The sequence below is a fragment of the Bombyx mandarina genome, chromosome 09 (assembly GCF_030267445.1).
Source record: "Bombyx mandarina strain Sakado chromosome 09, ASM3026744v2".
NCBI lineage: Eukaryota > Metazoa > Arthropoda > Insecta > Lepidoptera > Bombycidae > Bombyx > Bombyx mandarina.
The window spans coordinates 6,252,337-6,277,538 of record NC_143216.1 but is presented as its reverse complement, the minus strand read 5'-3'; the positions used below and the strand labels follow the sequence as shown (position 1 = coordinate 6,277,538).

Sequence of the window (25,202 nt, the reverse complement as noted above, 5' to 3'; positions counted from 1 at the left end):
AAAACAACTCACCTACAAGATAATTATATTATATTTAGCCAGAAATATTAGACTTTGTCAGTTTATTACAATTTCAAAACCCACGAAGAGGTTGATGTGCCTAAATATGGGATAATTACGACTGCGCCATACAAAAGACTTAAACGCGGTGGAGCGAGTACTAAAACTGTAATGCTCTCGTAAGTTTTAAGATGTAGATAAATTAGGTACATGAAAAATCTTCAGGTTATAATAGTTGTTGTGAAACAGTCGTTCATTTAAGGAGGATATTATCTGAATAATTTTAATATATGTATTTAAATGTTGCGGTCTAATGCATTATACTGCCTGCGAGCAATAAACGCGGGAAATTTAATTAATTTCAAGTGTAGCCGCGAGTGAAATGTAAATTAGTTTTATCAACGCTTTTCCATCATGCTGTAACCATGATGCTGCAATAAACTGTTACGTAATCAAATATCCACTATCCAAATTGTCACGTCACGTATCTAACATCGTATAAGTTATTGATCCAAATATATTAAAACGAATAAAAAATTTTCATCGTTATCATAGTATTTGGGTTTAGCTGAACGTAAAAATTTTACATTGCATATCATAGCCGATCTCGTTAATGGTGTTAAAAAAAATATAGTTACTCATCACAGTGGTGAAGTTATTTATGACTCAGTTAACCTGAAGACGCACGTGTCGTCAACCCCGAGACTGCGAAGTGTGACGCTGCTCGATCAGCAGCGCATTTTAAACGCGAAAAAGCGAAATTCAATTGAACACCCACCTGTTTTAACAGAACAATGAATGTAAGACCGGCTTTCATAGAAGACCCAGTCAAAGCCGGCTTCGACAGCGAGGCGGGCCAGCATACCGTATTTGCTGCGGTCTCGGTCACTGGTGGTTAAGTCCACAGCCCGACCCTCGTAGTGGAGAGACTGTACAAACAAAAGTATAAAATTATTTACTTACGACCAACTCTTTGTATGTTCTGCCGGTGGTGGGGTGTCTTGTGAATATGCACTAGTAAGTACCACCGCCCCGGCCATTTGTCGCGAAGCAGTTCCGATATACAAGGTGAGGCCGCCGTTGTGTTACAGAACTCATGTCTCGAAATAAGAGGCGGCGTTTGTGTCGTCGACGTCTATGAGCTCCGGTAAGCACTTAACACCAGATGAGCCGTGAGTAGGTTCAGCGGTCTATAAAAAAGTTGGTAGCTGTAGCCCATAGAAATCGTAAATTTTGCTACCCATCTGGAAATTTCAATTCGAAGTCTCCATTGTATTAATGGTTTCTCCTCTGAAACGCATGAATGATGTGTCACATAAATAATCAGGATTTCATCACCTACTCGCTCGGACTGGCTAATTAGACCAATGCTTATTGCTCTAGACGGGCAGACGAACTCAAGGACCACCTAGTGTTAAATATTTATCGGAATTCATGGAAATCATAATAAAAATTCCATAACCTATCTTAATATGTTTAGTTTTGGTCTCAAATCGTATAATAGTCGTCTTTGCCATTCAAACCGAAATACTTGGCAGTACCAGGATGGTTATACCTACTAGTGCACGATTTTAATTCAATCTACCATCAGTAATAACCCAAATTATTTTATTTACTTCTATTCTTCAATCTAAACAAACAAACGTAACGAAATGTTTAATTTAAATAATATTAAGTGGAACAGTTGGTTATCTGACACTGAAAATATATAAATCCCTAATAATAAAATATCCCTAATAAGCAGCAATCTATTCTAGTTATGATAAGTGTATTCAGTTGTACTAGGTTATCGGTACTCATTGGCAGTATACATAAATACGATTGGAATAGTGTCTATATTTCCTTTTGTTTTGCAGCATCGACAGCGCTTACAACATGCCTCATCATTCAATGATGAAATGAATAATGTACCTTGTCTAGATGATTATTCTCTTCGTCCCAACCTTCGATCACACGGAGCCGCACTCCCGGCCACTGGTTCATAACGCTGATTGCGAGAGTGTTTAATTTCTCCTTGCATCTCTGAAAATTTTAATTATCTTGATTATGATAGTGTTCAATTATCGATTCATTTTAATTATATAATTTTAGAAATCCAAACCGAATACAAGACACCGTTAAAGCAATTAACATTAAAAATAAGTTGTGTGAATTGAAATAGTGATTCCAATAAATGAAGAAACATTTTCAACAACCAAATATAATATATTATCAAGGGATGTCCTAGCAAATGGCTAACAAACGTTGCCGCCTAAACCAAAGAACAACGCAGGATGTCGGACATTTTGCCATGAACGAATAAATCAAATTAAATCACGTCATACAAAAAGATCGACACAATTTATTTGTAAAGTGACTCTGCCGCACGAATAAAGGAAATGTCACAATATTTAGAAAGAAAAGTGGACAAAGCCGAGCGCGCTGCGTGGCAGCATTGTGCCGTGGTGTCAACTCACTCTATGCAGATTTGTTGTGAAAAAACATAGAGATTGACGTAACGAATCGAGTACACAGAGCGGCCCCGGGGCACCCCGCTTGGCCGATGCGTTCGGTCACATACAACAACAGATACTTCGAGCACCGTATATAATTATTTCCACGAACATTTAAACCTCCCAATGAAGTGTTACAAAAATAGTGATTTACTTCGAATCTCGAATGTATAAAATTATATCTATCTATATATTAAAACGTAAAGCAAAAACTTTGTATCCCTTTTTACGAAAATTGCGCATGCGGAGGAGTATGAAATTTTCTACACTTATAGAGAATATAAAGAAGAAGTGCACAATGCTAATAGTTTTTTTAAATAATGCATAAAAGATACATTAAATCAATAAAAAAAACATTACACACACTACATACCATGTATTTGACGCACACACGCATGCATACTATTTATTGTCAAACTTTTGTTCTTGACGTCTGTGGTCAAATTGAGAATAGATTAAATATTGTTTGTCTTTATAAATATTTTTATATAGAGTAGCCTTGGCAATATTTGTGATTATAGAAGTATAAAATACAATCATAATAGTGTACAAACTTACAATTTCAATTAATTACAGTTGAATTTCGGCTACTGCGGGACCTCTAGTATATATAAAAATGAATTGCTGTTCGGTTAGTCTCGCTAAAACTCGAGAACGGCTGGACCGATTTGGCTAACTTTAGTCTTGAATTATTTGTGGAAGTCCAGACAAGGTTTAAAAGGTAGATACATATGAAGAAAATGCTCAGAATTAAATAAAAATAACAATTTTGTTTTCCTTTTGATGTGTCTCCCGTCGGACGGATTCCTTTTGTTTGTTTTAAGTTTATTTTATACAAAAGTTTAGGTCTTTATTTATCGATTGAGGCGCTACGAAGTCTGCCGGGTCAGCTAGTTCAGTTATAAAATATGTATTACAAACGTATTCAATCTTTGTTTACTTGGATATATGCGAGAATCGTCCGGCCAGGAAGCTCAATGTTTGTTTCTCAGCAAACGTCTCGGTCCGCACTAAAACAATCGAATGCTAATTGTTTGTCCAAACACGAGGTGCATTTAAACGTGGGAACACATCGGTGGCGCAATTAACTATCTCGTATCCATCACAATACTTACATCTGACATTCCTATATGAATTACATCTTTAGTAGGTACTCTGAAACGTGTTTTTTTTAATTGTATCAGTATCGTACCCAATTTTAAAATCTAGAATTTGTAAATAGAATTTGTAGATTTACTTTTTTAGACAAGAAATAAAATTTTCGGGAGAAAAAAGTTCAAATCGATTACATTACGACATTCAATGAGATAATGTATAGTTGATCTCAACTTTAATGCTAATCTATATGATGCCTATACTGTTTGTAATCAAATCTGGTTTAAATATCAGAGGGCTTGTGAGGTACCCAACTCTGGCCATTATAAATTCATTATGCATATTTTTAGTAAACAAGCTGTCGATCACAATGCTTCGTCGCAGCGGGACGCCCTGCCTCCGACACCTTTCCCTGTCCTCTCGAACATACATACCAATCCTAATACCATGATTATCATCAATTCAGTATGCGATCGCATACTTACATTCAAGCCGGTGCAGCCAATGAGAACTCGACGATAAACCAGTTTAAAATCAAAATAAATTTAATGTTGCAAATTATCAAATTACACCACATCAAAGACTCATATTCAATTATACTGATTAACAAAAAATATAACAAGCGTATCGAATACCTAAGGTCACATTAAAGCAAGACAGGCTACCTGGGTTGTAAGCGGACGCACACGGACGTGATCTGAAGGCCGTGATATGTCGCGTTTATTGGAAAGCACATTTAAAAATGAATGAACTGAACTATTTGCAATATTTTAATGTAACTATGATTCTTTAAATCTAGTTCATCATTTAGAATATTCAAAGCGGCCATTACAAATCCAATCGTTACATTTGATTTCATTCGCCACCTCATACTAGAGCGGACTGATAGTTAATTTATAACCGCCTCCCTCTGCGACCATAACAATATATTAAGATAATTAACTGGCTCTTTACATTCCTTAACACATAGTTTTTTTAACAAGGCCACTGGAGTCGAAAAGCACCGACCAATACTGACTGGGTTTTGATGTTCGTTTTTTTTTGTTTTTTTTTTGTGGAAACCACAACAAATAGCTTAAGAGCATTTTTTGTGAAACCGACCGTTGATTTTGTTCACGCGAACCTGCAAGTTATAGCCACCTTATGTTAGGTAGGTAACAATAAAAGGTAAATGCTCGCAAGGCTATTAAAATACTTGTGTCCCGTAACTGTTTTACTCGAATTCGCATTTATTACACAAATAAAAATTTGTCCTCTTATCATATAATTTCCTAACTCATAAAAAGGAGAACAAATGACAATGAGCAAAGTTTTGTTGACATTATTTAGACTACAATCGATGATTTTATTACTAACATTATACTGGATTTGGTAAAGCAATGATTCTCAACAACAAAATATTTCCGACGACTTTTTGCGTAAAAATCTTAAAGATCGTTCAACTTTTTTTTTTTTTTTTTTTCCTACCTATGCTGATAGCCTTGAGAGGCTATTTCAGCTTCACCCTAACGTTTGTAGGTGAGCTCGCGGGGCTCAACCGGAGAGTTGCTAACACTGACCCTAGCAAGAGCAGTGCTTCGCAGAATCTACCACCGGATCGGAAACGCGACCCACTGAGAAGATCCGGCGAGAAACTCAGTGGGCTGTGTCTATGGGTTAGTTCGCTCGTCGAGCCCTTCGTCGCAAGCGACGGGTTCGACAAGGACGGTGACCGGTGCTTGTGGTGCCTAAGAGCACCGTTAATGGATCAGGAGGATCCGTAATGACGTGCTTTGGGCGACGTCGACGGTTTACCATTCGGTCTACTGGGTCGGGTATGTAATTTCCAGCGGCTACGATGAGAGGGTTCTCATGTCGTGCCGCCTTCTCAAAATGGCGCAGCGATGCCGACTGTAGATACTTACTGACAGAGTCAAGCTCCAGGTCATCGTGGAGATCCACGTTCCTCAGGAACCATGGTGCTCCGACGGCTATCCTGCAGAATCGGGATTGAATAACCTGAAGGGGCTTCAAGTTGGTGCGGGCTGCGTGAGCGAACACTACGCTTGCATACGTCATAACGGGGCGTATGCAAGTTTTGTAGAGAGTTACCTTATTACGGAGGGACAGTTTGCTTCGCTTGCAAAGCATAGGGTAGAGACGTCCTAATATGAAGGCGGCACGGTCGCGTACCGTTTTAATATGGGGACGGAATGTCATCCCTCTGTCGAGGGTGACGCCTAGGTATTTGACCTGCGAGGCCCACGGTATGGGCTGGCCAAAGAGAGTGACGGGGCTAACGGCGGAGGTGTTTGCGCGCCTATTAGGGAGTGGGATGCTCGAAGTGGTATTCGGAGGGCGACCCCTTTTGAAGAGCACCGCTGTGCTTTTCGTGGGGTTGATGTCGATGCGCCACTTCCGGAACCACTGTCCCATGGTGGCTACTGCGATCTGGAGTCGCCGATGAAGCAGCGACATCTTCCTACACGAGTAGTAGATAGCCGTGTCATCGGCGAAGAGCGCTAGATGGGTCTCCGGAGACCGGGGTATATCATTGATATACAAACTAAATAATAACGGGGAGAGCGCGGAGCCTTGCGGGACTCCGGCAGTCAGTTGACGGGGACGAGAACGAGTTCCCTCTACTCGATATCGAAACGAACGGTTCGACAAGAAGTCTCGTATGATGAGCACGAGTCTGTCTGGCACTCCCATGTTGTACAGTTTGTAAATTAAACCGTTGTGCCAGACTTTGTCGAACGCCTTCGCGATGTCGAAGAAGAGGGCGCCGGTCGGGATTTGTTTACGCCTATTTAGTCCTATCAGGATGTGCTCCGTGAGGCGGTGCACTTGTTGTACGCACGAGTGTTTAGAGCGGAATCCGAACTGTTCGTCTATGAGAATTTTGTTCGCGGTAACAAAATCCCAGAGGCGTTTCCTAAGGAGCCGTTCGTAAATTTTTCCTATCGTCGGGAGGAGACTAATCGGACGGTAACTAGAAGTTTCGTTTGTCGGTTTGCCCGGCTTATGTATACCGATAACGTCCGCTTCTTTCCACACCGCGGGAAAGATGCAGTGCGTCATAGCGGCATTTAAAATTGTAGCCAACATTGCTATCAGTTGGACTGGCAAGAGTTTTAGCGCGCGGTTGCGGATGCCGTCGGAGCCGGGTGCCTTCCTAGGTTGGAGGTTGTGGATCGCGTCTCTAACTTCGTCAGTGGTAATGGGGGGTAACGCGTCCGAGGGCGGCAGGGAAGCTCTGCGCTCGACCTCCCTGTCGACTAACTCGGTGTGTTCGGGGTCCGCGTGTTGAGTGCTGGTGGTGCACTGCTCTTGCAGTGCATCGGCCAGCAGCTCAGCCTTGTCATCGTCATCGAATGCCGGTGGTTGGCCTGAAGGGCGTACGAGGGGAGGCATAGTAGCGGTAGTTTCGGATTTGAGAGTCCTAGCTAGTCGCCAGTATGCTTGGTGGGAGGGCGGGAGTTGTTCTAAATAACTATGCCAATTATCGTTACGCGCGTCACTTAGGCGGGAGTGGACTTCGCGTTGTAGACGACGCATCCGAATCCGGTTTGAATGCGTGGGAAGACGATCGTAGGCCCGGATTGCCGCGTTCCTAACTCTTAAGAGATTCCTAAGTTCGGAGGACAGTCTGATGCGGTGGAAGCTGTCCTCCACATCGACTTCTTTTGAAGATCTAATGATCGCGGAAGAGATGTGATCGGTAATGATGTTTATGGATTCGACGGTGTCCTCGGGGGATAGATTCGAATCCGGGCCGTAAGGGAGGATTGGCGGAGCGGCTTCGGCTAGGCACGTGCCCAGCTTATTCCAATCCACCATGGTCCTCGTAACAGTGGCTAGGTTGTGAGGGCGACCGAGCTGCATAAGGACAGGTCGGTGGTCTGAGTCGAGCTCTGACAGTGCTTCGATGGAACGTAAGCGCAGAGTTACGTTCCTAAGCAATGCCAGGTCTATAGTGCTCGGACGGAGCGCGATGTTATACGGATAACATGTTGGAGTTGGGGGACCGACTACTTCAAAAGTGAGGTCGTCTATAAACGCGTCGAGACGCCTACCGTTAACGTTCGTACGATGGCAGTTCCACCTAGTGTGGTGGCAATTTAAATCGCCTGCCAGGATGACGGAGTCTCCCATGCCAAACAGTGACTCGATGTCACTGCTCAGGAGGGGCTTGTCCGGGGGGAGATAAACGGATGCGATGACGATCGGCTGGTGTCCCGTCAGCGAGATACGGCACACTGACGCCTCGATATGTAAGAGCGAGGGAGTATCGAGAGGAACAACGTGCAGAGCCCGCCTATAGTAAATGGCAGTCCCGCCTTTGGAGGCGGTGAGTCTGTCATTCCTAACCATGACGTAATTCGCGACTTTCGGGTCACGACGCGAGGGCTTCAGACAGGTCTCCTGCACTAACAAAATATCTACAAGATTATCGCGGAGGAATTCGAAAATTTGATCGCGTTGCCGCGCGAGTCCGTTAGCATTGTAGAATGCTAACGTAAGGGAATACGGTTTTTCTCTACCTTTTTGCGCCATTGATTACCGGTAAAGAATTTTTATAACGTGCGAGACACGGACTCGTAGACGTCCATGTGATCGAAAGCGGCCGCGAGCCGCTGTTCGGGGGTTACCGACCTACGGATAGCATCTGCGAACGATCGCAGACGGTCAAAGTTTACCGCGGTGACGAAGTCGCGCACGAGCGCGAAGTCGTTGACGACTGAGGGTTGCGGGGGGCGGTACGCGGGCGCGGGGCGAGGTGCCAGCAGGGGCTGAGGCGCGTGACGTGTCGCAGGCGGGAGCTGGGGTACGTTTTGTGTTCCCTCCTTCGTATACGGCAGCGGTTTTTTCCACGCCGAGACGGTGGGAACCGCAGCCGGTACGAAGGCTGGTTTCGGCACTGAAGGCGCCGAAGTCTTTGGGTCGACGGTTCGGGGGGCTGGGTGGTTCAGGCGTTTACGCGGAGCCCTAGGACATCCGCGGTAGTTTGCCGGGTGCCCTTGCTTAAGGCATAGGACACAGCTTGGGGGTTCCGTCGCGGTTTCCCTAACACGCGAACATTCTGTGGTTGCGTGATCGCCGAGGCATTTCACGCAGCGGGGGCGCGCGTGGCAATTACGCGCTGAGTGGCCATAGAGCTGGCACCTGTGGCACTGCCCGGGAGTACCACGTTTATGGGGGGCTTCGATGGTGACCCCGGAGAGGCCGCATATCGTTTTGAGACATGAGATTCTTTTCTTTGCCTCCGGGGTTGATTCTAGCGCGACGAGAATCATATTGTACGGCTGTCTGCCGCGTCCGCTGTGCATCCGGTGCACACTAATTATTGGGAGGGACTGACCGATCAGATCCTCCTTTACGTAGTCTATGTCGAGTTCCTTGGGGACTCCACGTATCACTACGCGGAGTTCGCGGTCCTCCTGAAGAGCATAGGTGTGATAACCTATGTTCTCCTTTCGGAGGTAAGCAGAGAGGGCCCTATGGTCGCCCGGCGTTGCGACCTTAATCTGAATCCCATGCGCGACATGCGCGACGCGCATGGGTATAATTAATTTTGTTGGCCTGAAGGGCCTGGGATACGCGATTCCACGCTGACTTCTCCTGGAGTATCAGCGGGGGCGGGACAACTGTTTTAGGCGCGGGCGCGGTTTTTGGGCGCGGCGGTGGGATTACGCGGCGGGCGGAGTCCGACTCTGGCGTTACGACTACCTGCGGTCGGGAGGCGGTCGCGGACTTGGTTTGCTTCGTCATGGAGCTCCGGGACTCCACGACGCGAGTACGCTTTTTACCGCGCGTTACAGTTTGGAACCCATCCGAGGTTCCGGGTTGAGGGCTAGTCGCGGACTCGAAGTCCATCTCCGATTCGGTATCGGAGCCTGAGCTAGACGCTATTGAGGTCGCGACGGACGAAACTGACGTGATTGACGCGGGCGCGGGGGTAGCGGGGGCGGGGGCGTTAGACGCTACGACGGCGGCGTGCGTACGTGCGCTTGAACACGGACCGGCGGCGGGGCACGCGAGGCATGCCTGCGAGGCATGTTTGGCGACGGCGGCGAGAGATGCGGGGGGAGAATAATTACCAAATGAGGCCCTATAGGCTTCGAATTCGGGCGCGATTGACGGATATTTTTCCCGAATGAAGTCGATGAAAAGTTTTTCCTCCATCTTTACGTGATTTTCGCCCGGGGGGGGCGGCCCCGGGACTTAAACACGCGCTCGCCTTGCGGCGAGGCCCCTGTGTCGGTAACACTAAATTGGCCGAAGCGATTCTAGGAATTTTAGAAATTTTAGTGAATAGAACAAGTAGAATAGAATTAGAGTGAATAGAACTACTGCACAGTTCCCGGGCGGCAATGCCTTGCAATTAGGCGCAGGTACAAATTCCGAGAAACACTTGGGCCACAGATGTGCCACGAACAATGATCTATTATCACCGGTAGTCACTTCCGACAAAACAATGAGCACGTCCACGCGCGTCGGTTGCTCAAATCGGAATGATTCGTTCAACAAGTTCCATTTTAAAATACTCTTAAACCAACACAAAGTCCGTTTTATGGTTTTTTTTTTTTTTTTTTTTTTTATTATAACATTTATCAAACTAATGTAGGTATAAGTAAAAAATATGCTTTGCTTTCAACGAGATTCTTAATGCGTTGTCCAATAATATTAATGCCTCTTATTTTTAATCAATGTTCTGGATTTTATTCTAAATTCATAATTACGTTTAAGCCCTCGTGGCTCAAAGGATCAAATAACTTTTATACTTGTACAGACCGATGTATCAGAGAATTAAAATCCATCACCTTGCCTATAACTCCCGTAAAGCAATCATGAATTTGGGTTCAAGACTAGAAGAGTTTTTACCTGATCAATAAAATTGTCACTTCGATCTCATGCCGCAAGGTGGGTTGTGGCATTTACATTGTGATATATGCGGTATAAAGGGTGTTCCTGTTATGATTATAACTAAGTTTTTTTTTATATGGCTTAGATGGGTGGACGAGCTCACAGCCCACCTGGTGTTAAGTGGTTACTGGAGCCCATAGACATCTACAACGTAAATGCGCCACCCACCTTGAGATATAAGTTCTAAGGTCTCAAGTTACAACGGCTGCCCCACCCTTCAAACCGAAACGCATTACTGCTTTACGGCAGAAATAGGCAGGGTGGTGGTACCTACCCGCGCGGACTCATAAGAGGTCCTACCACCAGTAAAAGTCTGTACACCCACAGATTAAATTTAGTAGATACCTGTATGATCTATAAGCCGCTAATGTTTGAACCAAACTAACCTAAAAAGTAATCCATAACGTTTTAGCAAGAACACAATAGAATTTTAGTTTAAAATTTCGTTACTTAAACTATGAGTGTTCTAAGATAGTAACCACACAAATAAATGTTATAATTTAAGCATTAAAGATTTTCTTTTGAAGCTACTAACATTATTATCAAATGTTTATGGATGCAGATAAATGCAACACAAATATTTGACATTGGTATATAATTTCTAGTGTCGTACTAGCTGTCGGACACTTCATAAATATGTATGTTGTAGATGCAGCACCATTACCTGTGTATTTTCTAAGACACTTTGATGTTTGTCCACGAAAAATATCACCCTTTGTTGTCTTAATGCGACTGTCGTCAGAGCTGTGGTTCCACAGCAGCAGAACATTTGTTCAATACTATTTAATTAATATTTCAAACTACCTACAAATATATAGAATATAAGTGTGTAAAATGGAAATTATACTATAAATAATGTCACCATTTAGAACAACTACATTTAAAATGTTTTTTTTCCCTTTAAATATCTATGAAAACTCTATCTAATTTTAGTTTTTTTTTAACAATTATCTGTTGATAATATAATACACTCATAAAGGTACCTTAACAAACAATGACTACAAGGCTTTTAAGGAGACCCGGGCACCTTTCACTCGAACGAAAAAAAATTGAAACACGACACCAATGTGCGGTGTTTGTTTGGGCCAGAGACCTCTGTTAATGAAACGTTACACTTCATTCACTGAACTGAACCAAATATTTTTACCAACATGAGATTAGTTCGTTTTGAGTTTTTAATGATATCGTTTATTAATTCGTCTATCAAATGTTAGATAAATAACAACATTTATGATAATTTTGTTTGGACCTGGAACGTAACATCATTAACATTTATTATATAATTCAGATCAATCCATAGGAGGATAAAATTTAGAATATTTTTTTTTACTTTTCGTGAGAAGTTTTAAAATAGCGGAAAATTATGAGTGTGAGAGATAAGTGGAGGGTTAGTTCGAAAAATGTAATGCAGATATGTACTATTACGAAGAAAATTTAAAAGTAATCGTGGTACCTCGAGGATTTCGTGGAATTGTTATCAATTGGCTATACCATCTTGTGATTAATAATCGACCGACTAAATAACTGAATATTATTTATATAATCTACAATGAAAGTTACTGTCCTACACATTCATGAGCTGAATGCGAAACGAACCCAAGAGACCGATCAGTTAGCCGAGCCAAATTGTAACAATACATCTTTACGGTTTGAAAACTCTCGGGACGGATGTAATTCTATTATTTACATTTTTATGATGGCTGACGCGAGGTCAATGACGAAGTCAATGAGAGCATGTTCGCTGGATGTTGCAAGTCATCCAGGTGAGCGATGGAATCTACGCTTCCGACATCTATGATTTTTTTTATTGCCCTTGTAGGCAGACGAGCATACGGCCCACCTGATGGTGAGTGATTACCGTCGCCCATGGACTTCAGCAATGCCAGGGGCAGAGCCAAGCCGCTGCCTACCGCTTACCGAATGTCTGTTAATTCAAAATTATTGCGATAACATATATTGCTTTTGTTAGATTAATAAAGCCTAAAAGAAAATAGCTCATAGTTTGTTATGAAGCTATTTTCTTTTAGGCTTTATTAATCTAACAATTTTATTAATTTATTATTAATCTAACAAAAGAAAATAGCTCGTAGATTGCTATGAAGCTAATTTTTTTAAGGGTAAATTTATGTTCTACCTTTTACTTAATGTTGCAATCTATAAATTTTCACCAAACTAAGGTAGTGGTAATTTGTAGTTGCAAATCAACTCTCAGTTGGTGGCTGGCGTTTATCGATTTGCATCTATAATCGCGTCAATTTTAATGGACAGGTGATGAAAACGCGACAAGTACATGATAGCAGGAGATGAAGTCCGCCCCTTCCGATACGACCGGTTACAGCTCTTAACTATATTAACTCCAACAGCAATACAATGTTGCCATTAAATTAATAAAAAGAAGATTTATGTTTTTATGTTTTTTTTTTTTAAATGAATCTTCTTCTTCTTAGTCGAATACTTCATTGCTGAAGGTCGTGTCCTTGAAAGCCCTTCGTGGCTCTTTGTACCCTCAGTTTCCATTTGCTTCGGTTTTCGGCTTTTCTCTTAAATGAATCACAAACTTCTTAATCATATTATTATATAAACTATTTCATCTTCAGACTCTTCCCAATCCACACCACTGATTCCGGTCTATATTCATTTATTTTTATATTTATATAAAGAATTTATAGAATAATATTAAATTCAGAAAAATAAAGAGTTGTATGGTAATAAGTTCAAAACCAATAGATTAATATTAGTGAGTGCCAGATGCGACGTAATAAAATAAGTCATTAATTTATCAGTGCATCAAGAGTTCATAATTCGGGCTGTCGCGTCTAGTTTAATACGGCTCAATGCGTAGCTCGCGTATACTAATCTCCAGCCAGGACGGGTACGGTCCGCTGCTGCAATTCACGCCTCTTGATTTTTTCTCATAGACGCCTCATCGGCGAAGAAAAATAAACCATCTTTATTACACCATTGACGAGCAATCGCCGCTTTCATTGTTTATTCCTCGGCTCAAAGAGAAGTGATCACATCGCGTGGGCTTTAAATAAACAGTCGCACTCCTATAATCACACTTTACGTCCTCTTTTGCTGACGGTCCAGAGGAGCCTCTCGATAATATTTTATAAGACAAATAACCCGATAAAGATGTTTTGACGTGAACCCGTGTTCATCGCTCACACTAAAATGCGTCCAGTGAACAAGTATAATAAAATATTTATTTACAATTTTGTGCTTTAGAAAAGAAATAAAAGCTCCAATTTAGTGTCAACTTTATTGGTGGTGAACGGAGCGTTAAGTCGATCGGTCGAATGTTTAATGCGTTGACAGGATCGAGAAAGGCGGTGGACTTTAGGCAGATCCATTAGCATTGTTTTAGAGGATTAGAGCGGTGTTTACGAGACGCATTGTGGGCGACGTGTCGCTCGACACGCATATTTTTATGACACATGTCTCTTTTATTTCATTCTGTAATCAGTGTGAAATGGCTTCCGTCACGATTGTGGGTGACCAGCTTAGGACAATTTTTCGGTTATAGTTTTAAATGCACTCTAGATGATAAATTATTGCTTTTTTTTGTTTTTGAGCAACCTTTTTCATTCTACTGTCATCCGCTGTCGCATCAAACTTGCGTTCACGTGTGATATCGAGTTACAAACAAAGATTAAACATTAACGCTATTCTGGACCCTATATCTGATCCTTTATCCCCGTTAACTCTAAATGTCTGTTGACAGATTTTTTACGGTCCTTTTTACGGAAACTGATACTTTGCAAAGAATAGGAACATATTGCATTTAAGAGAAATAATTATAAATGGTCGTCAAATAGTACGAGGAACTTCAAATTAAGTAACTGTAATGAATTTGTTTATTTTCTTCAAATCTATACTAATAATATAAAGCTGAAGAGTTTGTTTGTTTTTTTGATTGATTGAACGCGCTAACATCACTCTAAGACGATTATAGACAGACAATTATAGATTTTTCTGGATTTCTCCAGGATCCCATCAGCAGATTTTGATGATTACAGGACCATTCGGGAAGTCTACCCTTTCAAATAAAAAAAAAGAAAAAAATAATTATCAGAATCGGTTAAGCATTCTCGAGAAATCGGTGAACATACATAGATAAAAATATGGTCGAATTGATAGCTTCTTCTTTTGAAGTCGGTTAAAAAGCGTGATTTTTGGTACCTTAAATAGCTCCTTAACATTCTGTTATTCAAAAATATTTTCACTTTCTACGTAAATGAAGAGGCGGGTAAAATTTAGCGTTATGCCAAAGTAACTATACCACGCGGACGAAGTGGCGGCCAAAAGCTAGTTTATACTAATATTATAAAGAGGAAAGATTTGTTTGTTTGTTTGTTTCGAATAGGCTCCGAAACTACTGGACCGATTTGAAAAATTCTTTTTCCATTAGAAGCCGACATTGTCCCTGATGAACATAGGCTACTTTTTTTTATTTATTTTTTTGGTTTCATGTGTGTTTTAATGTTTCCGAAGCGAAGCGAGGGCGGGTCGCTAGTCTACAATAAAACTGTTGGGACATAATCGTTTGGTGAGGCAGTCCATCAGGTGGAAGGGTCGATTATTTATGTCGCTTATCAAGGAACAATGCGCGGGTACAGGCAGGCATCAGTCAAGGACCATTGTGAGCAGAGCCCAGTGGCCGCGAGTAAAACTGCGATCGAACGAAACGATTACAAGAACGCGAATTTATTCATAGCATTTTATTTAGTGACATTTAGTCTTTGTTCAAAATAAAGGATATTGAATATCTTACCGTCTTTATAGCTCTACAAGTATTTTTCTATTATTTGTAGATATCTGTGGGAACTATTTATAGTATTAGATAATTGACCGATGTTTTGAAATATTTTGTAATTAATGGTACATTCCAAGGATATGTTAAAAGAACACATTAGAAAAAGGAAAACGCATCAACGTCTAATCTAATCGATCTCACTAATGTCAAAATATTTCAAAAATCGAATATTCATTAGGTGCCGGGCTTTGGTATTTGTGAACTCGCAAGCGATATGACGCGACGATCTCGCGAAAATAATTCGGAACGATCAAAGGTGCCGTACGTAAATTAATTATCAATTTGTCGTGGGTGCCAGGGTGACATAAATCGATCGGGTGTATCAGCCTCCAGCACATTAGCTACGGTCGAACACGAGATAAGGATAACAAATGCTCAGTTTAATGTTATCTTGACATCGCGGACACGAGAGGGCTTTTTGCCACCACATCTTTCGACCTTTCTCATGTTGAATTGGCCGTAGTTTTTCGTCTTCGATAATTTACAAATTTAAGCACACACGTTTCATTGGAAACTTACGAACGAAAACTATCTAGGCTGTGACAAAATCCTATAGTATAATATAATTTTTTTTTTATTACCTTTGTAGGCAGACGAGCATACGGCCCACCTGATGGTGAGTGGTTACCGTCGCCCATGGACTTCAGCAATGACAGGGGCAGAGCCAAGCCGCTGCCTACCGCTTAATACTCTATTATTAATTATAATAATAACACAGTTTTTACTTTTTTTGACCATACTATGACGTAAACTGACTATCTAATATTTTTCCATCCAATAAATTAATAAATTTAACGACGGCAAAAAGATATAGATACATAGTGATTGACATTGACATAGCAAAATGTGTCTTTTATTGTGCGGCCCAGAAGTTAAGGAATTTCTTTGTCCCAACATTACCGACTGGAAAAGAATGACTACGGTATGGCTATAGTCCGCCCGTGTACATTGTATGGTTTTGAAGATACGGTATAAATAAATGTCCAATACGTATACTTCGAGATATTTTGTGAGACTGGAAATAAATGAAACAATTAACGAATTAATGCAATGTTAATAAATGCTTTTAAACATCTCGAGAGTCACATAATCTGTTAAAATTGTTTTACGTAAAAACTTACGTATGTGCCTGAACTCGTTTATAATATAACCATTCTGAAATTTCCAACTTTTTATTAAGCAAATATAGTCGTTTGAATCCAAGAACGTCATAAGTTTTTTGGATAAAAAATAACGTCCACACTTATAAAAAGTCAGATAAATAGCTTTAAATTCCGGAGGGATGACAAGTACATTTTAGATAAATTATTGTGCATCCCACGGGCTCAGAAAAACAAAGGTAATTAATATAACATGTACACATAAGTGCTGACTTGATGTTCACTGTCAGACATTAGGACGGTAATCAAACCATGTTATTTAAAAAAAATCATACGCTTAAAGTAAACAATTTCTTTAAGAGCCCGAGTAGTTAAATATTACGTAATATAAATAATCATGACATATGCATTTTTTTATACATAGTTATGTCTGTCTGTAGGTAATATCCTCAAGGCTGAATTCAATTTAAAATGGCTGCGTTTTTTTCATGCGTGGCTAGCGTGTAATTACCAGACTAAAGGCGCATGCAAAATTGGGGTCTCACCTCGGATCGACGGTCATAAATAAACGAAAATGACCAGCACCAGTGGGAGGATCATCACGCTAATGAATAAACTGTTTGACTCAGACGAACGTCGGTGAGCCACGCCGCGGGATATTCAGGTACGCCTTATCCACTATATAAATATAATCTTTCCTGTTCTATGGAATTCATTCTTAAATATTTTACTTAAGTCTTATATATATATCTATATAGTTATATAAAAATGAATTGCTGTTCGTTAGTCTCGCTAAAACTCGAGAATGGCTGGACCGATTTGGCTAATTTTGGTCTTGAATTATTTCTGGAAGTCCAGAATAGGTTTAAAAGGTAGGTAAATATGAAAATGCTCGGAATTAAATAAAAATAACAATTTTGTATTTCCTTTGATGTGTCCCCCGTCGGACGGATTCCTTTTGTTTGTTTTATGTTTATTTTATACAAAATCTTAGGTCTTTTATTTATCGATTGAGGCACTACGAAGTCTGCCGGGTCAGCTAGTCCTTAATAATAATCAACTAACAACAACAACACAAGAGGTTACATTTTTCCCATACATCAAGAGTGCGAAAATTTGAAATGATTAAAAATCATTAAATTATAATTTAATAATATAATAACAAAAAAAAATTTGTTAAAAATTACTCAACACGAAGTATTCATTTGAATATGAATAGTTAGGCGCCATGTAGGCAGGTACACGAAAAAACCGGCCCGGTATAATAGCAGACAAATGTCCCTCGTACTGAACACAATGAACGGCATTATAACTATCAATTCACTTTTTAAGAAATGCTAATTTGTAAGATTAGTGCAGTTGTCTACTATTTAGGGTCTAGGCTAAATAGAATATATGAATAATAAAGAGGACTGGTTCAAAACGCCACTTGTACTCCTGCAAATTTATATCACGATTGTTAGAAAGTTGATTGGTATATGTGATTAACAATCTATAGGGTCTGGTGTAAATGGGGCTTATGTGCCCTGTTAAAATTAAAAACAAGAACGAATTTATTTGGAAATATGTAATCGTTACTATAGGGTTTGCGCCAGTTGAATGGTTAAATTTATATATAGAATTACCTCACATAATTTACAAAATATAAATCATTATCTTTCCTTACATACTAAAAGAGCATTGTATCATATACAGATTTTAAGATTATTAAACGATCAATTAGAATCTGTCTGTAAAAGAAATTAACGGAACATCTAAAACAGCTATCTATATATTAATACATGAAGCAAAAACTTTGTACCTCTTTTTACACAAATCTCGCGGACGGAGGAGTATGAAATTTCCCACACTTATAGAGAATATAGAGAAGAAGTGCAGAATGCTAATATTTTAAAAAATATATGCTTTATAATACATTGATTCAATAAAAAAAACATTACCATGTATTTGACACACACACATATATTATGAATACCCTTGAATCTACTGAATCTACGACTGGATGGAAATCACGACCCATTGAGAAAATCCGGCGAGAAACTCAATGGGTTGTGTCTGTCTTCGACGAGAATGTCTATAGCCGGAAATACAATTCGCTCAGCAGAAATAGAAAATTCAAACTGTGTCAGTGATTTTATTAACAAAAGTCAGCTGGGATCTGGCACAAGTTTACCATCCTGCTTATTGCAACATACTTGAGATTTCGACCTTGTCACAAAATAAGAAAATATAGCGTATCCATTGTGGCTTCTGTAGGCTACACTTTACACCAGGTGGGTCGTGAGCTCGTCTTATCAAATTAAAAAAGAAAACGGTGAATGGTAGTCAAGCAGGTAGGTCGAAAACGACTGTTATTTTAATTAATTGGACGCGAAACAAAGATAAGGCTTGAGCGTGTTGACCGAATCTGAAGCGCGTCGCTTTTAAATAGAACAACACATCGAACGTTTTAAAATAAAACACAAGCTACTATTTGTTTCTTACACATTATAAAATTCAAGAATCTGCCTTACATTTAATTATAATTTGAAAACAGTGTATATAAGTTGAAAATAATTAAGATACTGGTGGTAAGACCTCTTGTGAGTCCGCGCGGGTAGATGCGTTTCGGTTTGAAGGGTGGAGCAGCCGTTGTAACTATACTGAGACCTTAAAACTTATCATAAGGTGGGTGGCGCATTTACGTCGTAGATTTCTATGGGCTCCAGTAACCACTTAACACCAGGTGGGCTGTGAGCTCGTCCACCCATCTAAGCAATAAAAAAAAGATAGCCCGAAAATTATATCTGTTTCGAATTGCATTCTAAGTTTCAAAATCAATCTTCAATGGTCGAACATCAAAGCAAACTTTGATTCTCGACAGAATTGCGCTTCAGTGGATCCGTCGCGCGATCGTTATCATGCGTCGCCGTGTCGACTTCACAATGCCATCTTTTGTGTTCCGATTCAGTAATTTATCGCCACCAAACACTAAGCTTACAAACCGGCTGAGATAACTTTTGTGATTTCGAATTTAATTTGATTACGCGCTTCAAGGAAAATCAAGCCTTATACAACGCGTGTTGTGATTGGTAATTCAAAATTATTTAAGCTTAATTTCAGCAAAGGGCCAGTAAATTATTTGTATTTAGACAACGCCAACACATTCCAAACAAAAACACTGTTTTAAGGAGATATGATTAGGGATTGCTTTTATTTCGACCATACGCGTTACTTCTTGAAGTAGCATATTTTATTGCAACAATATAATATAATGTTTTTTGTTTATAAGCAAAAAAAAACAAAAAATCTGTATACTACTTATTTATTACTTTAGGTATACTTTTGGATATAGATTTATTTAGGTCTAATGTACCAACATTTTGAAACAAAAATATTGAAATTAGTCCACAGCTAAAATTGAAAAATTCTTTGTCAAACAGTAAAAAATGGTATTCGACTTTTTCATTCGACCAGAATTTCTAGTGGTAGGGTCTTGTGAGCCCGATAGGTACTGTCGTCCTGCCTATTTCTCCCACGAAGTAGTAATGTGTTCCGTAATATTAACGATTTTTAGGGACAGATAATATATTTATATATTCTTTAATTGAGACTTAGACCTCATGTCTCGAGATGGGTGACGGCATTCGCGTTGTATTCTCTACAGGTTCAAGTACATCCTTAAAATCGTATTAGTTGAGACCTCTTTCACACGTCTATGCAAGAAAAAAATTAAGATATTAATATTATTATTATGCTGATCCTATTACAATCAGAAGGCATGTATAATTTAACATACATTTAATTAACTTAATCATGTAAGTTTTTTTATATGTCTTAAGATAAATGATTTAGGACAAGAGTTAGGCCTCTTAAATTATAACAGATATTTCTCCTAAAGACTTTTCAACTAAAACTATAAAAAAATCCAATTGAAAAATAACTTTCAAAAAAATATTATTTCAACAAGAAATTACTCACGATCGGTAATTTTTGTAAAATACCACATTCTTAGTTACACCCTGCACAGTATTAAGTGAAGAAAAAAAAGGAATTTCAAAAGAATCGTAGCTGAAAAATCGAAAACGATTATCTCAATTGTTTGAGTTCAAAAACCTATAAAATAACTAACGATACATAAGAACGGAAGTTTATTTTTGTTAAGGTTTGAATAACATTAAAACAATTGAGTAACGCGTGTGCCTTATCGAATGTACATGGCTTTAATCGTTTATAGTCAAAATACGGAGCCCGGAGTGCACAGAATTACAATCATTAGTTTATTAATCGCAACCAGCCTGAAGCATTGTTCTGTGGTGGACAATCGTCACTAGACCAAATAAAACGAGTTCATGTTACTTGAAAACATTATAATATCTGTGAGAACTATTTAATACGATTTTATTACTTTCGTTTGTATGTACGTAACGGAAACTTGAACCTTATTTTCACTGACATCAATTATTTATCCGATTAACTTGAAAATTTGCACACGCATTTAGGACCGATGACACTCAATAATAATTTTATAACTTCGCTCTAGTAACGCTCGAGGGTATAAAAAATATGAAATTAATTATTAGTTCGATTTGCTATTTAAGCATGTTTTCTTTTTGTTTTTAAACTAGTTTTATTATTCGTAATAAATAAAAATCTCATACTGATATCATTTTTCTAGATAATGTTTACAAACACCAGATTGGTCAAACTAAACGTAAGACTTCTTTCAAGTTCTATCACGATCTATTACTTTTTACGTGTGCATTTTACTGGTGGTAGGACCTCTTGTGTCCGCGCGGGTAGGTACCACCGTCCTGCCTATTTCTGCCGTGAAGCAGTAATGCGTTTCGGTTTGAAGGGTGGGGCAGCCGTTGTAACTATACTGAGATCTTAGAACTTATATCTCAAGGTGGGTGGCGCATTTACGTTGTAGATGTCCATGGGCTCCAGTAACCACTTAACACCAGGTGGGCTGTGAGCTCGTCCACCCATCTAAGCAATAAAAAAAAGCATAAAAATATTAAAAAAAAGCTCTGTAATAATAATTCGAAATATAATTTTATAAAATTATTTCATGCCACGTTATTGATCTAATCAAACGCAACGGAAAACGTTTTTCGATTAATTTGAAACGTAAAAAAAACTGTGCCAGATATGTAAGAATTGTTTACATTATTTTAGGTAACTACCTTCTCAAACGCATAAAAATTTCATCACAAAATCAATTACTCGCTTGGCGTAATTTTACTGTGAAAACATCGTATACTGGCCCAATTAGGTTATGTTGGTGAGGTTGGAGTGAAAACTTAACCCTTTGACTGCCATGTAGGTCACCGGTGCCCTACGTGGCGCACTGAAGTAATTATATCGATTTCTGTTGTTACTATGGCGCCGGAAAGTCGAATTCGATGATACTGAGAATGAATCTAATTCTGAGAAACCTAAAATACTAAAACATACATTAAAAACAAAAGAAGGCATAGCTAGGCAATTGAGACGATTAGTAGCAGAAATCGTCATAATTACTACAGTGCGCCGCGTAGGGCACCGGTGACCTACATGGCGGCCAATGTGTTAACGAAAATTCAAATGGTTTTTACGTATAGTGGATGCCAATATAAATTGTAGGTAAAATAAAAATAAAAATAGATTTTTATTCAAAATAAAAACACTATAAAATATAATTAGCATACCAATTACGTACGTTGCGTAGTAATGAAACTCATCAGTAAGCATTAGTCACAAAAGAGACTCGTGTAACAACCTCGTGTTTCCTTGAACTAGACACCTAGACTCGGTTGAATGGCGCCCGCGTATAGAAAGACTTATCCTGCAATTTACATACTTCTACAGACTTCTAGCAGAGATGAAAAAAACTTTTTCAATTACTTTATGATACCTATATCGATAATAAAATAAGAAACTTATTAGAAGTACTTAGAAAGTTTTTATTTTTATGTTATTCATTTTGTAATCGTCTTTTCCATTTATTTAACTACCACAGATCATTATTTGAAATTTTTCAAATTTTTATAAAGCCATAATTAACAGGCTCTTAAATATAAGTAATTTTAAATTGATCATAAGAACATTCCATTATTATTTTAAATATTTACTGATGATAAAGCACAATATGACTGAGATAGATATTCACGCCCCGTCTGATATTAGCTGTTTACCCGAACACATAAATATCACAATATGAATGCCATTACCCATCTTGAGGCTGGGGCTGAGGCTTGAGGTCGAGTCTCAATTGCATTATTACCACTTAAAACCAGGTCGTGAGCTCATTAGCAAATGCATGTTTATTAGAACAGTTTATTTACAGTTACAAAATGAATTATTTACATAATTCATTCATTCAGCAATTTTTGTCCCAACCAGGCAACACTATACCTTTTACGCATCTGTATTAACGGTTCACGTATTCCAAGTACGAACATTTGTTGTAATAAAGTAAACAAATGAATCATGAGAATGGGCACCCACATTGGATTCCACTGAAGATTTAAAGAGGCACATCGGTATCTGTTCATAATCTGCTACGTTTTTAAAGCATTTTTTGGAAAATTACTGATGAAACACCATATCTAATTATTAGCACCAGTTTTGCAATAAAACAAACTAGTTTCAACACTATAAGTAAAGTGATGATTCATACGAAATGAGTTAGGGAGTGTAGGTGTTGCTAATCTATTATTTAAGTTTCGTTTTATTGACCTATTATATTGTTTGATGACAATATTATTATTTCTATCGAAAGTGAAACTAAGTGGAAACTAATCTCGTTTGCTTAAACTGACGTTGACTTTTGTCAAAACTGGAAATCTATATACATAAAAATGAATTGCTGTTCGTTAGTCTCGCTAAAACTCGAGAACGACTGGATCGATTTGGCTAATTTTGGTCTTGGTCTTATTTGTAAAAGTCCAGAGAAGGTTTAAAAGGTAGATAAATATGAAAATTCTGGGAATCAAAAAAAAAATACTATTTTGTTTTTCCTTTCATGTGTCCCCCGTCGGAGAGATTCCTTTTTTTTATCGATTGAGGCATTACGAAGTCTGCCGGGTCAGCTAGTCACTAATAAAATGTCTAATAGTTTTTAGGTCAACGTTTCTACTGGTGATAGTCTGGCAAATTATTATATAAAAGAACGATAAAATTGAAAATCAATGCAATTATTTTATTACCTGGTAGGCAGACGAACATATGGCCCACCTGATGGTGTGTGATTACCGTCGCCCATGGACGTCAGCAATGCCAGGGGCAGAGTCAAGCCGCTGCCCACCGTAAAGCAATTCAAGATTTCGCAAGACTTCAACCTTATGGTTCAAGATATGCGAGGGCATTCACTTTGTGATGTCCATAAGCTCCGGTAACCATTTAACACCAGGTTGACCGGTTTCATCCATAAATCTGAGTTCCCTTTAATAATTTTCATGATGAAATAATCTTCTTCAGCTGCAACTAAGTACTATTCCGAATCATTTTACCGTAGAAGTATTTCAGTTCTCGGCTGAATCTCTTGCGAGGTTTCTGCGCCTAGGGAGAGCTCTGGGTATGTAAATCTTGACGGTGTGCAAATGTTGGGAGCGGTCCGCGGGTCCTATGATGTTTTTAGGGCCATACCCACCAACGCCTCTCCTTGCACTCTCTCACCCGATGTCCGTTCTCCGCAGAGGTCACAACCCGGGTAGAGTAGACTCCCCCAGTCAACACTCCAACCAGACTCTGCGGCACCACCCCAAAGACACCCGACTGACGGATCGTTAAGGTAAAGTATTTTAATTCCTAAGCCTCCAATTCCTATCTTAAGTTCAGGTGGTGATACACATACACATCTGCCAGCCTTCACACAAATAGGTACCACCAGTCCGCCGCTACACAGTCAAAGGTTATCGTTAGTACCTCGATCAGATGCCTTAAGGCTGACAACGATATGATCATTATCATGATCTGGCGTCTATTACCTCCGTTAACTGCTTAAATCAGTTGGGCCACGAGTTCCTCTGCCAACCTAAGCTTACAGAAAATAATAATGCTACAAATTTCATAGTTTATTTTAATTACAAATGAATGTTAAATAAGTAAACACGTGGCCTTGTTAAATACAACGCGAATTCACACATTCCCGCGAATTGGCCATAACTTACACAAGAATGCACTTTACGTTTTCGAATTCTCAATTGGTAATTTTTCACATGTTATTACGGACGGATCGACCAGATATATACATGACGTAGGACACAGCGAGATTAATTCTCGATGAGGTAGATTGTCACAGTAATTTATGATATACCATTGTCTCTTAACTGACGTCATTTTATGCAAGCAATTCGTACTGTCATCAGATTAAATTTACAAGATCTCTGTAGATGTCCCAAGTGCAAAAATCAATGAAACTTGATCGAATTTATACAATAAGATATACATCAGCATTGGACGACCTGAGAGGATCACCTTCTCATGATCTATTTTCTGCTAAATACAAAATGGTGCCTAAATGGAATTTATGCCAAATAGATTATTTGTCGTTCAAACCGCAGAGTCGCGAGTATGCAACAAGCCAAGAGTTGTCGTCATACAGAATTGGAAACCGCTGCTATCATCTTGTGTTTCAACTAACCACAGACTGAGCCAGTTGAGTCAGTCAACGACCTCTATACTCCCTGATTTGTACAATATGTATCTTTAAATCAAGGATGCTGAAACAAATCAACTAGCGGAAAAAGTTGTTCTAAAACAAACTAGTAAGTTTGTTATAGCTGTTTAAAATTTTAATTTCACTTTGAGTTACTTATTACGGCT

The 25,202-nt window shown here is 39.2% G+C and overlaps 1 protein-coding gene across 1 annotated transcript in view; it reads right to left on the bottom strand.

The window, feature by feature from the left end:
- The window catches only part of hh (hedgehog signaling protein), a 53,400-nt gene that overhangs the window by 11,791 nt on the left and 16,407 nt on the right, over positions 1-25,202 (bottom strand). The window contains exons 2-3 of the mRNA XM_028180574.2: positions 1,912-2,022; positions 779-929 (exon numbers count right to left, since the gene is read on the bottom strand). Coding sequence (XP_028036375.2) covers positions 779-929; positions 1,912-2,022 — 262 coding nt within the window. The remainder of the gene's footprint in view (positions 1-778; positions 930-1,911; positions 2,023-25,202) is intronic.